The sequence below is a fragment of the Cupressus sempervirens genome, chromosome 3, assembly GCF_028749045.1.
Source record: "Cupressus sempervirens isolate cs-2001-9-10 chromosome 3, ASM2874904v1, whole genome shotgun sequence".
Lineage (NCBI taxonomy): Eukaryota > Viridiplantae > Streptophyta > Pinopsida > Cupressales > Cupressaceae > Cupressus > Cupressus sempervirens.
Genome location: NC_143120.1, coordinates 487,665,527 through 487,685,140, shown reverse-complemented (window position 1 = coordinate 487,685,140; position 19,614 = coordinate 487,665,527). Strand labels below are relative to the sequence as shown.

Below are 19,614 nucleotides of genomic sequence, written 5' to 3'. Positions count from 1 at the left end.
AACCTACACGCCCACTTTTAAAGAACTAGTTGTTAAATTACTCTCTTTCCTCAATTCATGATAATTGTCACTTATGAATTATAACATTTCACCTTCTAAAGAAATAGAAAAGATTTGTAATTAGCAATACTATAATTTTTTGTCTTCTCATGCAGTTCATGCTATGGTTTTTTAGAACCTACAAAAGCCACAAACACTATTTGATGCTACTACTTAATAGACAACTTTCTACAACGATACATATTTGTAGAACTGCACTTTTGTAAACTTACTTTTATTATGCAAACCTTTAATTATACTTTGAAATCAAATAACTATCGGCGTACCCCTTGCACCTCCTTCTGGTGCAAGTGCTAGTCTATTGATATGGGACCATCCTAAATCAAATTTGTAGATTTGGAAATAGATATCCTAGGCTAGATTTGCAAAAGTTCAAATTTAAATTTGCACCTTTGGTAACTCTGACCAACTACCCATTACTAACCAAATTTAATACAAAATTTGTCTTCTGGACTAGGTCATAATTCATTCGATCCATTAATAACATAAACATAGAACATCAACATCGCATTATTTCATACATCAATATCCTAGGCATTAGCTTGCTTCTTGACTTTTATCACTTTATCAAATTATTAAAATCATCAATAAACGTTTAACCAAAAGAGAGCATCTATTGAGTATAAAACTTCTAAAACATCTGTACTTGACACCACTCCTTACAAGTAGAGCATTCCAGGCATCAACTAGACACCAGTTTTAGCACAATTTAATCACATGTAAGGCTAAATTTTACTAGTGCAAAGATCAATACTACAAGAGTTATGGTTAAATTTAAAATTACTTATAACCTTCAAATTTAAGAATACAGAGATCAATGTTACGAGAGTGATATAAACTTCATTTTTACAAGTACAAAGATCAATGTTACCACAGAGAGAGAGAGCACACTTTAAATTTACAGATAAGCTTGAATTTTACGAATGCAAAGATCAATTTTCAAGGGTGTAACTGAACTAAAACAAAACTGATATTTTGCGTCTTTAGATAAACGTGAAGTTCCACTTTTCCAGCACACCGACCAATAATTGAAAAAATCTATGACAATTAATCCTCGTAAAACCTAAAATTAAACCCAATTGTTTAATTCATTTAGTTTCAACCATTTATTAAATGTCGTTATTAATGCCAAATTTTTATGTTTTGAGTTGAGTTGTTTATTCTTTGTGATTTAGCATTATTTCTATACATTAATAACTTTCCACATTTGTACAAAAGTTGTTGCTTTAGCTGTTACTGTATTTATTTCATGTCACAATTGATTTGCTCAGTGCTCTCCTTACTCGTTATCAGGTATTCTGGAGATTAATGTCAAATTAAACGCCCTTAGTACAGAAATCCGAAGCATTGAAACTTAAAAAGTAAGCTATAAGCAGATGCCAGAAACGCACTGCGATCCAACTTGTAAAACCTCAACATGTTTCCACTTGCCAGTTGCAATTATCAACATTCATAACTAGATGAAAATCAACAACTAAACCGCCGCATTAAACTTACAATGTTTTAAAGCATATGGACCAGAGTGTTTTTTCCTGGTTAATACTGTTTGTATTACTTTCAAACTCATTTGATGACATTATTGGATCACTGTGGTGTGGAGGGTCTTCAAATTTTGAAAGGTGGGTTAAACATATACCATTCTCCACTGATAGGCTTCCTTGGAGTGGATTTACACTTCGTGAAATTTTGTCTGAACAGCAATCAGTCCGGCCGTTTGACACATTTGAAGCATAAATATTGAGGAATCAAAGAATATCGCAGTCATTGCATATGGTAACTTGCAATTTGTATGGGTTTATCTTCCTTCTTTTTGACATGATGCAAAAGCCCTCCATAATTTTACCTGAGTGGGTAAAGTAACAAATACAAAATGTAGATAAAATGTACAGTATACTTTTGCAGAAGATACATATAGTAGCTCCATCAAACTCAAAGAACTTGATCTTGCCCTTGCACCAGACAATTGTCGTCATCCTGCAAAAAGATATCTTGCCAAAACAATCCACTTTTTCCATCTTTGGAATTTAATGTAAAGAGTGGATATTTGATCTGAAAAAGCAATATTTTCTTACCTTTGGACTTTTGTGCGCTTATACGTAATAGATCATACCTACTTCAAGTAAAGAAGTGTGAGGAATGCCCAAAGTAACACTAGGCCCTCTACAGTTCCTACGCAGAAAAGTATAAGCAATGTCAATAATAAATTTCTTAAGGATGGAAGAAGACTCTTTGGCCTTGAGGTAAGTATGACCCAGCACATGGGCAACACCTGCTTCCGTAGCTTCAACAAGATCCTCAAGTTCGTCCTTGACATTAGGACTTATCTCGGGGCTCATAGGGAGCTGGAACCTCACCTTTTTCTTTCTAGGTAGAAAGTCATCTACAGGGGATATTCTAACAGGAGATCTAACCAAAGGAGAGTGGACTTCCTCTACTTTATCTGAAGTAACTATTGTTGCCAAAGATTGTGCAGGCATTCCAACTACTGTCATTCTTGTATCATTCAAAGTTTCATTGTCATCTGCAAGTTCATGATCTTCATTTTCTCTTCGAATGAACTCAGCAATTTTTAAAATTAGCTGATTTTCAAAGGTATAATTGTCATAATGCGCATCCTTGTAACCATATCTTAATATGCATCTGAACATGCGGTACTCCTTCGGACCTATTCTGCCTATGAGGAAGTGCTCCTCCATTGGAACTCTTGGGACCTCAACTGATTTGATACATACAAACACTAGGACTTGATGGAAAGCAGGCAGATTTGTCACGAAATGACCAAAGACAGCAGGAACTCCTGTTGCTACATCTGTATAAACAAGTCCAATCCCAGGCACGCGAGCTATCCCAAGGCTAGGTCCCAGATTCAAAATTCTTTCCATGGAAACCTTGTTTTCCAAATCAAACTCGTACTTCTTTGTGGTGCCATAGTGCCAAACAAACATGATGACCATAAAAATTAAGGACAGCACCAGTGGAAGCCAACCTCCTCTGGGAACTTTGATGAAAGATGCAGAGACATAAACAAGTTCAATAGATCCAAAAAAGATTAAGAAGATCAAGGCTACCAATATGCTTTTCTGCCATATTGTAACAATCACTAAAGACATCAAGCAGGTTGTAACAAACATGACAGTAATGACAGCCAATCCTGCAAATCAACAAGGTAATTTCAGTCAAAATAATTGATAACCCTACTCTCTTTGGTAATCTGGACTTATAGACCAGAAGTCAAATCAAAGGTGAGAGCGATCTGATACATACCATAGGCATGACCAATCATGCTTATGTCTCTGAAGCCAATAGTAACAGCAAGACAGAGACACATTAAGATCCAGTTAACTTCTGGAATATATATCTGCCCATGTATTTTATTGGAAGTATGGATGACCTTCACACGAGGGAAACAGCTTAGAGCTGAGCATTGGTTGATTATAGAAAAGGTTGCTGAGATGACTGCCTGACTTGCCACCACAGTAGCCATGGTGGCCACAATGAAAACAGGCCAAAAAACAGGTTCTACAGGACAAAATAATACTTTTATGTCAAATCTTGAAACACAATTAAGTTCAATTAATCGTTATTTCTTGTATCTAACTTTTATATGTGCTGCTATATCTATTAAAAATTGAAAGATAAATAATGTTGTTTACCTGGAATGGCCTTATAGAAGCTGCTCTCTATTTCATTCTTGTTTTTGGTAAGAAATGCAGCTTCCCCCATGTAAGCAAGAACCAAAGATGGATAGACAACAGCAGTAAATGCTATCTGCCTTGGTATATGAGTTTGTCAGACAACTGGTAATTTATTATATGTTAAATGCTTCACTTTGGCATTATATAAAGAGCATTCATTTACCTTGATTGACAACTGGGAAAAGTGACCCAGATCTGCAAACATAGCCTCAGCACCTGACAATGAAATTAGAATCATAAATATCAGACAACTGGTAAGGAGTTTCTATAGAAATCCAAATTCAGTTCTATGAATCAATAATGCTCTTGAAATGTACACTGATTTTGCAACTTTGTCCTATATTGTAAGGCACAAGCAAGAAATGTTTACCAACCTGTGATGCAAAGGACAATACCTCCAAGGGAGGCCCAGCCATCTCCTCGTGTCTTCTTGAAAAATATGTACACATAGTATGGCGAGACTGCTCGGATCACACTCGGATTCCAGTGGATTATGTTGTAAATTCCAATGCAACTGATGCAGACAAGCCAGGCTAGGACAATGGGTGCAAAGAGAAATCCTACCCTATGTGTGCCATAATGCTGGAGTGCAAAGAGTCCCACTATGATGACACATGCAATGGCAACAATGTGATCTGTCAAATCAGATCAGATCATCAAAGCTTCAGACTTAATTTAATAGATGGCAAAATTTGTGTGCAAAAGAACTTGCTTGAAAGAAGAAACAAAATATGCATACTCGCAACATATCACCATTTGTGCATAATGTTCAAACCCAACTGGAATTGAATACTGTAGCTATAGTAGTTGATCCAAAACGAATTAGAAATTCTTCTTACTTTCATGAAGACAGCTGAACTTTACTTTGACACCCGACACTGCTGAGAGGACTGCAAAATTCACAAAAAGGAAAATGTTATAATACTTTCTGATGCTCGCTTATGACAAGCATTGGTCATGGTTTTACAGTTCATTGTTATAAGATTGAGACTTGAAAAACATTTTCTTGTTAGAAAGCTGAGCACAATCAAGGTCATCAATGCAAATGTGTAGGATAAGCTACGTTGCAGAATGAATAATGGAATATATCATCTATTCATTTTCAAACACTGGTTTAATAAAAAATCCGAATGCCTAAATATAACTTTTTTCTGTTAGTGGTTGTTAAATGCATTTGCAGGCAAAAGCTTCAGAGCAACATGTTGGAATAAAGAGCATCATGAATACGCATACCTGAGATTGTTGGTGTAAGCACTCCATCGCCGATAACCATGCATGTTCCAAGCAAGACTACCATGAGGAGAATCAAGCGGGCTCTACGATGTTTCTCAAAGAATGATTTTATAGCAGAACTCTGAAATGTATCTCGAGGAGGACTTTCTAGCTTGTATGTTGAGAGTTGCTCATCTGAAGGTTGATGATTATGCATAAGGCTTAATTTTGCATGTCTGCAAAGTAATGAGTACAAGGCAAAAGTCCCACCTGCACTTAAATCAGGCAATGAATCCCATGAATTGAAAATCACGCAAAGCAGAAAACACAGGAACAAAAAAATCAAGATTATGACTTGCTTGTGAGAAATGCACATGGTTCAAAGTGTACCTTCACCATTGTCATCTGCCCTTAAAACAAAAAATATGTATTTGCAGAGGGGAATTAGTGTAAAAGTCCAGAAGATAAGGGAAAGAACCCCAAGGACCTCATCATCATTTTCCTTGAGCTTCAATCCTCCAGAGAATGTGCTTTTGTAAACATAGAGAGGAGAAGTGCTTAGGTCACCATATACCACTCCCAAACTTTGATAAGCCAGAGTCAAAATAGTTTTGTATGAATCCTTCTGATAATTCTGTGATACAAATGGAGACAAAGTTTAGATCCTGAAAACAATAAAGTGTCTCATGGGGCATTTAGCACACACCATTGATTACTGATACATGTTTTGCCAATCAAGGAAATATATTCCAATTTCTTCACTTCACAGCAAATTAAATATCTATAAAGCCATGCAAATCTAAGCCCGGTTCTATATCTAAGAATACAAGGTTGAGGATAAGACAAAAAAATTGCCTTTTAAATCTGAATGTACCCCATTTTTTAACTAGCGCCATGTTGGACAAGATGCTTTCAGTGGAGAAACTGTTGTAATCCAGGTATTTTTCAAGGCATGAATTGATATTTTAAGAAGATAATGAGCAGTACACACTACATACAAGTTCAGTTCGAAATCTAAGTATATATTACAAGAAAAACTAATCTTCTCCCCAGCTAAAAGACTAACTACTCAGTGAAAGATCCTCTGACTTTTGGAACATGGCAACAATACCCACAACAAGTATCAAAAAAAACCAGAATATGAACCTGAATACAAGTCCTTCATACTGAGTTATCAGTAACCATAATCCACAGATCCTGCACCTGGCCTCCTCACTAATGAATGGCTTATGCTCATCACAAGAAAAAAAAATCATTAGACATTAAAGATACATTCTACCATTGATCTCAGGACCTCCATTTTTTCTTGTGCATTTGGTGACAATGTCAAATCAACAGAGGACCATTCAGTAAGTCATAGATTTGTACAGTCCATTCCTAGTACAGATACAAAACATTTCTTGAATCTCTATATATATTGAAACTCATTTTCGACATCTTGTGTGTTTGGAGATATTTATTGGACGTAATTAATGAATAAACTGTCACTCTCTGAGCTTATCCCTATAGGGAGTCCAATTTTGACTTTACTGTGCATCAATATTATCTTTCACCTGAAGATGGGATCAACTATTCAGACCAAAACATTAAAAATCAGTTTCAGTATACAAAGGGATTTCATAAAAGTTTGATATTCTTGTAGAGAATCGTTCTTTTAAATCCCATTCCTGGAATATCATATCTCTTACTAGAATGCATCTATCAATGATCAATATCAGTGACATCAAGATCCGGATTCACTGACTAGAATCTCTGTATATATTGAAACTCATTTTCAACATCTTGTGTGTTTGGAGATATTTATTGGACGTAATTAATGAATAAACTGTCACTCTCTGAGCTTATCCCTATAGGGAGTCCAATTTTGACTTTACTGTGCATCAATATTATCTTTCACCTGAAGATGGGATTAACTATTCAGACCAAAACATTAAAAATCAGTTTCAGTATACAAAGGGATTTCATAAAATTTTGATATTCTTGTAGAGAATCATTCTTTTAAATCCCATTCCTGGAATATCATATCTCTTACTAGAATGCACCTATCAATGATCAATATCAGTGACATCAAGATCAGGATTCACTGACTAGAAACTTCAAATTTATGATTTTCCAAAGGCCGAAAGGCACTTTCAAATCATATCAGCTAATACAGATTACACAATATGAGGTGATGTCCTGAGACAGTCAGTGCAACTTTGATTGTGATATTGCTATCAAGATTCAACTGCGACATTTCTTGAATCAAACTGATCAACCCATGTTTCTGTAATAAATTTTATAAAACAATTGGGGTATAAACGGAATCTTAATAATGATATTTTCAAATTTGGTATAACCAATAACTTCCATTAAAAATCATTCAAACAAATTTATTTGTGAGAAAACTTGCAAGACTAAATCCAACCGGTTTCTGAAACGAGCAAGCATCTTCCACTTCTACTAGTACTTTCTCAATGTAAAATTTTTCTCCCAAAAGACTGTAATAATAAGTAGGGCCAACAAACTTTGACCATCAAATGTCAAGAACATGAACCAAAGAATTCAGTTATTTATTCATCGGGGCTGTTAATGTGAACAGTGAAAAGTGAACTCACATCACTCTGGAAAAATTATTGTCAATGGAAGAGGGACTGTTTTAGTTACGGTCTTCAACAAGGTATGAATTTAGCAGATCATGAGCAGAACACATGTTGATAAGTAGGAGACATTTTTCACACTGCAAATCAAATTGTGATATTGCTATCAGGATTCAACTGTGTAGCTTTCCAGTTAAACTTATTGACCCATGTAAACTTATTGACCCGTGTTTTATGAGTAATGGTTCACAAGAACCTATCTCTCATGAGAATGAATGAAACACTTATTGCTCATTGCATCTAGGTGATACTCACTGAGGTGAAAAACATATATTGTCAATCAGAGATTCAAATATACATTGTAAGAGATAAAAAGTATCCCTTCTACCTAACCAAAAACGATAACGGTTACAACTACTCAATAACATGATCTTTTCCATGTTTCTGAATGAAACCTGAGATGCAAAGCTGTTATTTTTCAAACACAAATTCCCAGCACAAGCACAAGGTTCTATTTCTATCAACGTTTACTTTCAGTTGTAATTTAGAATATGCAGATACTGGAAACCTGGATACAAGATTTTTAATAGTGTAAGCCAAATATCCTCCATCTAGCTGCGCTCCAAACAGATTCATGACTTAAACTCAGCAAAAGTGAATGCAATCTTCTGGCATGGCTGAGGTATTCTTCCATTACTCTCAGGCCGTTATTGGTTCTTGTGCAATTGATGACAATGTCATATTCAACACATATATTTCTTGCAATTTTTCATTCCTTGAACAGTTAGACCTATTTATATGGTACACCATTTAATGGTAAATATCAGAGTCATCAAGACTGGGATTCAGTAACTAGAAGTTTATGGTTTCCCCAAGGCCCAAAACACTTTGGAATCAAATCGACTTTACAGGTCACAAATGTGAGACAAGCTCTGAAACCATCAGGGCAACTTATAGAGGAGGCAGTGGCTACTTCGCTAATGATTAGGGCATTGGAGAATGTCTCTGAAAAGAATACTTCTGCACAAATGGAATCCAATAATATCACAAATTATCAGTGCAAACAAAACCTAAACACTACGGGACAAAATTTGATAATTTTTTTCAATTTACAGACAAAATTTACCTACAAACAATTGTGAGAAGATGAAAATTTTCTTTACTGGGGTTTCACTAAAAATTGGCTGACACTCATTTAGTTCTAAGCAAACTCAGCATGGGCTGTGGTATGTCACATGTGGGATTGGAAAGATTAAGTGCTTTTTTATAACTGAAGATTTTTAACATTCCTTAGAACCACTTGCACAGATAATTGATTTTCTTCAACATGAAATCAAGCACGCGCTAACCAGCTAGATACCATTAGTCATGATGCCTGGTAAATATGACTGTCGGTGGGGAATTCTCTTTGTACAATAGATACAGACCCTTTTGAATACATAGATAAATTGCAACTGAAATACAAAAAAAAATCTTAAATTTAAAAAAAATAAAATTGAATGCTAATTCATTTGTACCTTGGTGGCATGTGGCCCTGCTTCCAGATCCATTCTGCTCAGAGATTACTCCGACTCCTACTAAATAATCTCCACCATATATGAAAACCCACCACAACAAAACTACTTCCAGCCCTGGCTCTAAATCAACTCGCGTGCGCTGAATATACCACGCTGACCCTCAAAAATCAAAGTACAGAATCCCCAAATTCATGCAAAGAAGATAAGCAGAAAGTAGAAGGCAAGACTATAAACAGGCAAATGGGTTTATCCAGGTTGAAAAAAAGGGGGGATTTTATCATTTATATACCAAAAAAATCAACAGTACAGGGAAAAAAACTGAAATGGAATCATTTGAGTTACCTGTTCTTCAAAATGTGTACAGACGGTTTAACTCCTTCCCAAGTCCAAATGGGAAGAATTCGGTGAATGAGATAGAACAGCATTGGATCCATTCACACAACCAAAAACATAAAATGGAAGCAGAAACTGAAATTGCTCGGCGGTTTCCCAAAATACTTTAAAGGGTCTGGCGACGGCGGGTAAATGAGATATTGGCACGTGTGCGTGGTGTTGTACGGGTCCCCGTCCTCTCTGGCTCTGATTAGGACACTCTGGATTTTAGGGTTAGCAGCAGACACGTGTCATTGGCTCCCGAGTTCATGTTTTTTTACCGAATCCATCGCGTGTTTTACGACTCCCTTTTTGGGTCAAATGATCCTTAGTCATCGTTTCAAAGATCCAATGATAGAATTACCCTGCCCCGTTTTTTCTTTCTTACTCTAATATTGACTTAACATTAGGACATTCTAATGTTGATGGGAGAAAAATTAGGTAAGCTTATTAGTAGTCATAGAATTTAAATTATATATTAGATTATGTAATTTGTTTTAATGAAGTTTCTTGAAGAATTTAGTAAGTGTTAAAGGGTTAAAAAAAGTGATCATTCTATATCAAAAAAGCAAAAAATGGTGATCAAAGTGAAAAATGCGAAAAAAGCAAGTTCGGCGATTAATAAATAAGAAAAGGAATATGTGAACATCTCATCGAAAAAACTAGTGAAAAAATCTTGTGAAATATTTAACCCTAAACCACGATGCAATTATCAATATAGACCCCCTGCTCTGCTGGTGAGCAACATATTTGATGCATTAGCTAAGGAAAAGAAAGCAGAAAAAACATAGAATAATTTTAAGGCTACAATCGCTACACACAAAGCTAGACAAAAGGAATTATCTAGAGTAGCAAAAATCAGGGCAATACCCAGCAAGGAAGGAGAGAATGGCAACAGGTCATAAACAAGAAGAATATCAGAAAATACGAAACTGAATCCCTGAACAAAACCTTGGGAAAGATCAAGAGCAACAAAATTAACCAACAAACAAAGGATATTCTTCAGCCAAACCCGATATGCAAAAAATCAAGAGTAAATCGACAACAACCTAGAAAGGGCAGGACAACCTGTAAAAGCTATGGCTAATAAGATTATGCAGCCTAGCATAATCTTAGAAGTAAACCAAGTACCACTAGGCCATAACCAACGGTATATGGAGCTCAATGGATATCAGGGCTTATCCAAAAAAGGCGCAAAACCAACAAAGATACAGTCCAAAAACTTGGAGATCTGGCTCCACTCCCTACCCTATACCCCCTTTCATCTTAGGAGATAACAATATTTTGATTATATCAAATACCAAAAAACCCTCTTTAACACTGCAATCAAAATTTACTCCATCATCAAAACCCATTTTTCAATTTGGCAATTTCCCCAAACAAAAATCGGATATGGCAACTACAAATTAGGGCAACCAAAAGGAAGAAACTGAAGCACCCACGGTAATCTTTAGCGATGAAGTAAGCGAGAAGCTCTGGTTTGACTATGGAAAAAAGGGGATTTATGCCCTCTAGACTAGACCAAAATCGACCGAATTAGATATGCTTGAAAGGCTTAAAACCCTCTTCGACGAACAAGTAAGTATGACCTTTATCTCTGATGTTTTAACTTACTTAGAAAGCAAGGAAGATAAATAAAAAAATCTTTATTATAAAATTCTCTTTGTTTTTTTAGAGGACATAGTTTAAATTTCTTAAAATGGTTTCCAAATTATAATGAGGAATCGACAACTTCCCTAAATTTACCAATGTGAATTACATTAGATAATATTCCTCGAAGCTCAATGACATAAAATTATTTATTCAAATTGGTGAAGCTCTAGGAGGACTATTGGGTTATGAACCTCATAATGATAAAACTAGCACAATAAAGCTCTTGGTCTGTCTCAAACCAAATATGTACTATCAGAGGGTAGTCAAAGTTATTTCTAACAGATCTATTTATGGAGTTCATTATTCAATCTACAAAGGAATAATTAACAACATAATGCTTATTAAAGCTAGACAGATTGCAACAATTAATACTTCTAACTTTGAAGAAGTTAATGTGGATACTAGATTGGCGAAACAATACCCAGAAATAAGGACTGTAGCAGAAAAACCATCCCATAGATGGTTTTAAGAAGTTCTAGAGGAAGAAACTACAAAAGCCCTAAATTCTTCTATCATTAAGGAAGTGCCAAAGAAAGGCAAAGTAACTGAATTGACAATTCTACAAAGTTACCACAAAAATATAAGGAAATTGTCGAAAATCAAACATATGGCAGATTTCAACCAAGTGGCCCAGACAAGATATAATGAAGGTTTAGAATTCTTAAAAGGCCTGGATCAATAAACCTCACTCTTAAAGGAAAGCAATATGGAAATAATTGAAGAGATATCAGAAATTATAGAGAATATATCAAGCATTAAATCTCTTAATGAAGAAATTACACTAAGAATCAATGCTACTATTGACCAAATAGTATTAGCTCAACAGAAAACTTAAGAAAAGAGTAAAGTGGACACAACCAAGAAAGATAGCCATCAGATAAAAAATCATAAAAAGAAGAAGAATCAGAAGAGAAAAACCCAACTAATTACCTCATGCAAACAGGATTAGAAAGTTGATAGAGCAATTACTCATAATAAGATTAAGGAATTAGTAACCACTATTGAAGAAATTGAGAATGCAAGACTCTTTTTAGCACCAGTCTCAAAAAATAATGTAAAGGGGTCACTAAGAGACAGTCTAAATAGAGAACAAGCAATGACAAAGGATAATAAGGATAAGGTAACCCCAACAAAAGAAGACAAAAATCTCACAAAATTTTGGCAAACACCAGAGAAGAGGACAATAAAGGACAAAATTGCATAGGACAACAATAATATTCCAGAGGAAAAGGAGTTGACGATGGTGGCAAGATAAATCTTTCCACAAGAAGATGAAATCTCAGAACAAGTTAAGATAAGATGGAATACTTAGACCAACTGACAGAAGAAATTAATGAAGCATTTTGCGAGGAAATAAATGAGGAAGGAATGGAAGAACACAATGCAGTTTTGGTTCAAAAACTCCTAGAACTAGGGGGTGAGAACTACACCTTTGAAGACCTAAGAAGAGATGTTGAAGCTTTCAATCTAGAATGAGACACTTGAGGAATAGAACAATCAGAGTTGACTCTTAATAGTCCAAATGTTACAAAGATCCATAAGAAGAGAGAAAGAAAATCACACAAGGAACTTTGAAATAGGAGTGCAACAACAAAAGGACAAACAAAGCTTATTGACATTTTTGATGTTGGAAAGGGGAAGAGCCTTCCCAAAGAGGTATGAAGATTCTATCATGGAATGTTAGGGGCCTTAATGCCTCTAGCAAGCAACACCTTTTTTAAAAATCTATTAATAAATATAAACCTAATTTTTCATTAATCCAAGAAACCAAATTAAGTAACTTAGAATTAGAAAAGTTTAGAGAAAAATTGGGTTGTAGGAAAGCAATAGAAGTCCCTTCAGAAGGAGCCTCCGGAGGGCTAGTTGTCATCTAGAACCCTAAATCTTACCAAGTTGATACCTTAAGGAATGAAAATAATTGGTTAAGTAGTTGATTGGAATAGTTCTTTAACCTTTAAGCTTATTAACATCTATGGCCCTACAACTAATTTTGGAAAAAATTGGTATGGGTTGACATTAGTCAACATATTCATCAATATAGTACCTTCACCTTTCTAAGAAGGGACTTCAATGTTATTACATCCTTAAAAGAGAAATTAGGAGGGTTGGATAAACTACCATAGGCAGCATCTGACTTCAATCAATGGATACAAACCAAAGTGTTAATTGAAGTCCCATCTAAAGATAATGCATTCACATGGAACAATAGAAGACAAGGATGCAACCAAGTAGCAGAGAAACTTGATAGATTCTTCTATAATGGCTACCTTCTAACAAATATCTCCAAAATCACATCAAAAACCATCCCTTATTTGGGATCATACCACTTCCCTATTTGCCTAAGAATGGAAAAGGAAGCTACACCTAAAAGGAACCCTTTAGAGTGGAACAAATGTGGTTCAAAGATGAAAACCTTTTGAACCTATTAGAACTCTGGTGGAACAATACTAGAGAGATATAGGATGCTTAGAGTAGTCCAAAAACTTAAAATGATTAAAATTAACTTAATACAATGGAATAAACATCATTTCGAAAACATCTTTGAGCTAAAATGAGATACTGAAGAAGCCTTAAACAACATCAACCTAGAAATAATGAACAACGAAATAAATGAAAAAATATATATCCAGGAAAAAAATTTAAGACTAAAACTAGAAGATATTTTGGCAAAAGAAGAAATATACGAGAGACAAAAATCAAGGGAAGTTTGGCATAGAGAAGGGGATAAGAATACCAAATTTTTCCATAACTGCACCAAGGTCAAAAGATCAATCAATAGTATAACCAAAATTCATTCAAAAGAAGACCATATCTTAGAAGATAAAGAGGAAATATCAAGAGAGGCCCTAAATTATTTTCAAAATATTTTAAATGAAGAGTCATCGTATAAAGACAAATGAAATTTTCTGAAAACCATTCCCAAGATTAGTAGTGATAAGGAAAATCAGTTTCTAATGAATAAACTCTCTAAAGATTAAGTAACTAAGGTCCTCTTTAATATGAATCCAAATAAAGCCCTAAGACCTGATGGCTTTCCAACTTTATTTTTTCAAAAATGTTAGCATTTCATGGGGGAGGAGATTGCAAAGGCTTTGGAAAGTATGAGGAATTCTGGAAGAATACTTAAAAGATATCAACCATACCTTCCTTGCACTCATTCTAAAATTAGATCATTGTAAGGACTTTAGTGACTCCCTATTGCCCTCTATAATACCCTCTACAAACTCTTAACCAAAACTTTAGTATCAAGACTTCAAACATTCCTCCCTACGCTCATAAGTGAGGAACAATTTGGATTTTTTCAAGGAAGATCGATTTATGACGGTATGATCATTGCCCAAGAAACAATTCATTCACTTAAATTAAGTGAAAAACCAGGAATGCTTATCAAACTGGACATAAGGCTTATGGTAAAGTTAACTAGAGATTTTTATGCAAATTCCTATAGGCCTTTAGGTTCACAAAACCTTGGATTAACTTAATTTTTTAATGTATTTCTACACCAAAATTCTTGATTCTCATTAATGGCACCCCGAAAGGTTTCTTCTCCCCATCTAGAGGTATTAGACAAGGAGATCCTATATCACCCTTTCTTTTCATTTTACTCTTTGAAGCACTTGGCAGGTCCCTTAAACAACAGAAGATGGAATTGTCCCTAAATGGGCTCAAGATTGCCAATAGCAACAAACCAAAAACCCATCAAAATTTTGTTGATTATACCTTTCTCTATGGTTAAGCAAGTGAAAAAGAAGCTAACATAATTAATTGTAAACTAATAGAATATACAAAGGTATGTGGACAAGAAATCAATAGAGCTAAATCTAAAATTTTCTTTTTTGATACAAAGGTAGTAACTCAAAAGAGGATTAGCTCCATCTTTAATATATGAACAGTCTCCCTTCCCTGTAGATATCTAGGTTTCCAATTAAAATGATTCATCTAATCAAGCTAAATTATGGGAGCCCCTATTAGGAATTTTTAAAAAAAAAATTATTCAATCATGGAAAGGAAAATGGCTCTCTCTAGCAGGAAGAACTACTATGCTAAAATTAGTACTATCTAACATACCTATCTATCAATTGTCACTTCAAAATCCCCCTACTTGTATGGGAAATTCACTAAACAAATCCTTGAAGGATTTCTTCTGGCAAGGAGCTAATAATAAAAAGAAATTCAACTTAATGGCTTGGAACAAAATTTGCCAAGATAAGGAGGAAGGTGGCTTTGGTATCCAAAATATTAAACTTCAAGCTCTTTCTTTAGGAGTAAAGCTGATTTGGAGAATGATTTGTAATCCTGAACTTTCTTGGGTTAGGTCTCTCTCAGAACAATATCTCAATTCCTCTGATCCCCTAAGTATCCTTAGAACTAAATCTCCCCCCCAAGGCTCTATAGCTTGGAATTTTATGTTGAAATGTCATCATATTATTCTCAACAAAGTAACATGGCAAGTAGCAAATGGTAAGGAGGTTAGATTCTGGACAGACTCTTGGGAAGGATTCCCACCCCTATGCAAAATTGAGAGATTAACTCGGGCAAGGACAATTGTTTCACAAGCAATTGGAACTGTCAAGTTCCAAAATTTGCACCTACTACTGAACTGAAATAGTTCAGTAATTCTGGCATAACATGGGAATCACTTCTTGGTGGGAAGCGATTGAAGTGAAACCTCCAATTTCTAGGCCGGCTCCTATTGAATATTCAGTGACATTTCCATAAACCTAATTTAAACTTCTGGGAAAAAGGATAGAGATTATTGAAAAGAAAAACTAAACCGATGGCGATGCACCTAGAATTTGTGATATTCAGAGAACTTTTACAATTGAAAACAATGAAATAATCTTCAAACTCACACAACTTGCCTAACATAGACATGCACATAAATATTCTGCAGAAAGGTTGACATGATTGTTTGCTCAACAAAGGAAAATAAACTTTCATGATGAAGAACACATTACATCTGCTCACACAACCTGCAACCTGTACCATACATTTATCATAGAATACATACAAAAGTGAGACAAAACTGAAAGGAAAATGAAGCTTTCACAAACAATTCTATCAAATCACACGAACACACTTCTGCAAATGACAAGAAGATGATAAGAATTATGCCAAAACTATCTCCAAGATAGCTTCTGAATATCAAAAAAATGAATTATAGAATCATGCAAAAATATGCCAAAGGATAGAAAAATCACTAAGAGCCCAAATTGCATAAGAGAGAACTCCCTCCAAATGAGTTAAAAAAACTCACTAAATACATGCTAATTTAGCCGACTTGGGTGAAATCAGGAATATAGCCCCAAAAATAGCACCTAAAATGACTCCAAAAGACATGTACTTGATGACATAGTCCAGCCATCTCATCACCCATCATGAACACTTTTAATAATGTCATTAAAGTCTTCAAACTGAGTCAAAAACACTTCTAAACTGACTCAACAATCCCCTAGATTCCCTCCACTTGTCCTCAAACAGATTTGACTTCCCCCTTAATTGTTCACAAGATGCATTAAATTTGAATTTTAAATTCAAATCTTCCTCCTAATCACTATTTTGTTGCATAAGAATTTATTATTATTTAGTTGATTTATAAAAACATCAACTAAATAATAACAATTACAAATTTGAAATCAATGCAACAAAATAAAATATATTTAATAACATATACAAACTATGCTAAATATGAAATTGTCTTAACAAGCTCATATAAGTGGACCTGATATGAGATTTTAAAATGATTGAGGGGCAAATAAAAAACTAAAAACATAAGGCATTGTGCCATTCGAATGGCAACTAGGAAGAAGGGAAAGAAAATTCTTTGAAACCCTAGCTACTAGTCATGGTTTTTTTTCTTCTAATATTTTGATGGCCAACTCCATGATTCGTGATTGGAAACTGAAAAAGGATCAAACCGTCATGATTTTATTGTTGCGGTTCCGCTTCTTTAAAGGTAATACCTTTGATTTTGTTACTCTTTTTTAGTCACTATGTTGAAGTCATGTTTGATCTATCATGATTGGATTTGTTGTTCGGATTTTCTTGCTAGGTATATGCTTGACCAGTAATCTTTTCCTTCTTGTTGGGCACATTTCTATTGCAGTCGCCATGTGAGATTTGTTGTTTTTATGATTCACTGCCGCCATTGTGAGAGCTTAAGGGTTTTCACTGGTTTTTACGGCACAATTAAAACATATTGCTGATATGAAACAAAAATGAAGCTTCATGATTTGCTATTGTGGTTTTGAAAACTCTATTGTTTAAAAAATATGGGTATAGAGGGTTTCCAAAAAAATTTAAATGACACTATTAAAACACATTACTAGTGTTTCTTGTTTGTTGCCACTAAAAGTAGAGGTTCAAATCTGTGATTTGATTTTTTTATTTTTTTTAAATGTTGGAGCTTTGAATTTTGTTGTATAATAGCTTGGTTCAATTTTCTAGCCACCATTAAACTCTTCTCAAGGGCACCCTTATCTCCCATGGATCAAACCAACAAATGATATGGGCAAGTTCACATTGAGATGTCTTTCCAACCTCTGTATATACACAAATTGTATTTGTTGTTGCACTTGTTCCTTCTATATAATCAAATTTCCCCACAACAATTGCCACCAAGTATGTTGACATAAGAGGTGATTCTTCAAATGACACTATCTTAGAAGCTCCATCAATCTTTTCTTCAATGGATGGCATATTGGACAAAACTACACGGTTAATAGGTGCCTGGACTATTATTTTAAATGTTGCCTTGCAAGCAGGTTCATCCCCTTATAAAATATATTACAATCATCATGTGGAGATGCAGTTGCAATCTCTATTGTTTCATTTGCTGAGTCATGTAAAAAGTGAACCAAGCTTTCTATAAGTCAAAACTCAGTCTCATTGATTTGTTTTCTGATTGCTGATTGTGCTTATTTTTTCCTACAGCTACTACTAGCGGATGTGTTTTTGCAATGGGTTTCCTAGCATCAAAAATATATTAGGTTGCATTTGAGCTATAACTAAGAGTATCATGTAAAACAGGCCTTGAATTGGTAAGTTTTTCTTGTACTATGCGAGCTGGTTTTTCCTTCAACTGTATCCTTCTTCTTTATTGACCCAAGTCTGCCTGTATGTAATCTTAGAAGCATTGACTATTTCCAATCCTTCCTTGAGCAATTTCTTCAATCTCCTCTTTAATCTGATTTGGTAAAGGAGCTCTGAACTTAGCTTGTGTTATTGAAGCTGCCATAAAAGAGGTTTCTGTTGCTTTAATCATAATTCCTGATCTCTTTGATATTGTTTGAGACCCCACAATAGTCCATAGGTATGAAGGTGCAGTAATAGAGTTATCTTTTGGTTCTTTTTGTGTCATTCCTTAACACTTTATGAACTTGTTCCTACTCTTACTATATTTTCCATTGAGATGAAGCTGAAACATTCTTTGACACAACTTCAGAATCTCTATTTTAATGCTCTTTGCAAATCTTTCCTTTATTTGCTATCTCAAGTTTGAGAAAATGTTTTCTATGGTCTCTTCATCTAAATGTTCACTTGTAGCAGTATAGTATCTTCTTTCAGTGTCATTTAACATAATGTCTGCTTGCTTTCTTTTACGGAATTGACTTGCACATGACTTTTTAACTTTTATCTCCTTCATAGTTCTTATTGCTTCATACAGTACATCACTCTTTTCCTCTCTCAATATAATATTTGAAATATGAAGTTTGAGCACAGGCTCATGACATTCACAAACTACCTTTTTGTGATTTGCATCTGAGCACTTAGAGTACTATTTTTTATATGTATTTAGAATAAGAGAAATATAACATATGTGGGTATGTAGTTGTAGATAATTAGTCATTGCTTAGATCATAAAGATCCAACCCCACTTTTTTCCATGTAGGAGAACGAAGACCTGAAGTTATCAGATTGAGAGCTGGACCAGGAGCAGCATCGAAGATTACATAACCAGTCAAATGTTGAAAAGGCAATGATTGGTTACCTCTAACTCTCTCTTCCCATGTTGTACTTTCCTTGTTCTCAATATGTATGAAAGAAAATAGTTAAACTCATGGCTTGTGTGAGATTTTCATTTCCAGCATTTTTATATTCATTCCATTCCATGTAAAACTAAGGATTGTACATATCTATTGTATTTGAGAAATGACTATTACAAGGACATTCTTTGTGTGAAATGAATGGCATTCATGTATTTTCCTTGTCTTCATACTTAAATTTTACACATGTGCAAAATTTGAGTAATAGGAACCTCCTTAGCAGAGTATTGTGAAGTAGATTTATCCACAACCAAATGATGGAAATGGAAAAACCTGGACATCTATGACATTCCAAAAGAAGATCTCTCCATATTAAAAGCATCATTATCAATGAGGTCCTTTAACCTTTCATCAACTAAGGGAAAACTTGTATGGACTGGATCTCATAAAAAAGAATATAAGGCTAAAGATGGATATAAGTACTTATCCAATCATAAATCAAACACCTTGAAACTTTTACCAGCTGATCTATGTTGTAATT

At 34.7% G+C, this 19,614-nt stretch overlaps 1 protein-coding gene across 6 annotated transcripts; it reads right to left on the bottom strand.

Annotated features, from left to right (window-relative positions):
- Window positions 1–1,266: 1,266 nt before the first annotated feature.
- On the bottom strand, window positions 1,267–9,884 carry LOC149567293 (potassium transporter 1-like). 6 transcript variants are annotated; one of them, XM_089820461.1, is made up of 10 exons: window positions 9,406–9,884; window positions 9,064–9,216; window positions 5,358–5,601; window positions 4,989–5,237; window positions 4,595–4,645; window positions 4,130–4,390; window positions 3,919–3,971; window positions 3,714–3,828; window positions 3,325–3,579; window positions 1,267–3,211 (listed from the first exon to the last, which is right to left on the bottom strand). In XM_089820461.1, the coding sequence occupies exons 2-10, from the start codon at window positions 9,094–9,096 to the stop codon at window positions 2,151–2,153; spliced, it is 2,322 nt and encodes a 773-aa protein (XP_089676587.1). In that variant the 5' UTR covers window positions 9,097–9,216; window positions 9,406–9,884; the 3' UTR covers window positions 1,267–2,150. The 6 variants fall into 6 exon arrangements, with proteins under 6 accessions (XP_089676587.1, XP_089676588.1, XP_089676586.1 ...); XM_089820462.1 differs by having other exon boundaries at window positions 9,064–9,202; window positions 9,406–9,547; XM_089820460.1 differs by having other exon boundaries at window positions 9,064–9,222; window positions 9,406–9,546.
- Between the last annotated feature and the right edge of the window lie 9,730 nt (window positions 9,885–19,614).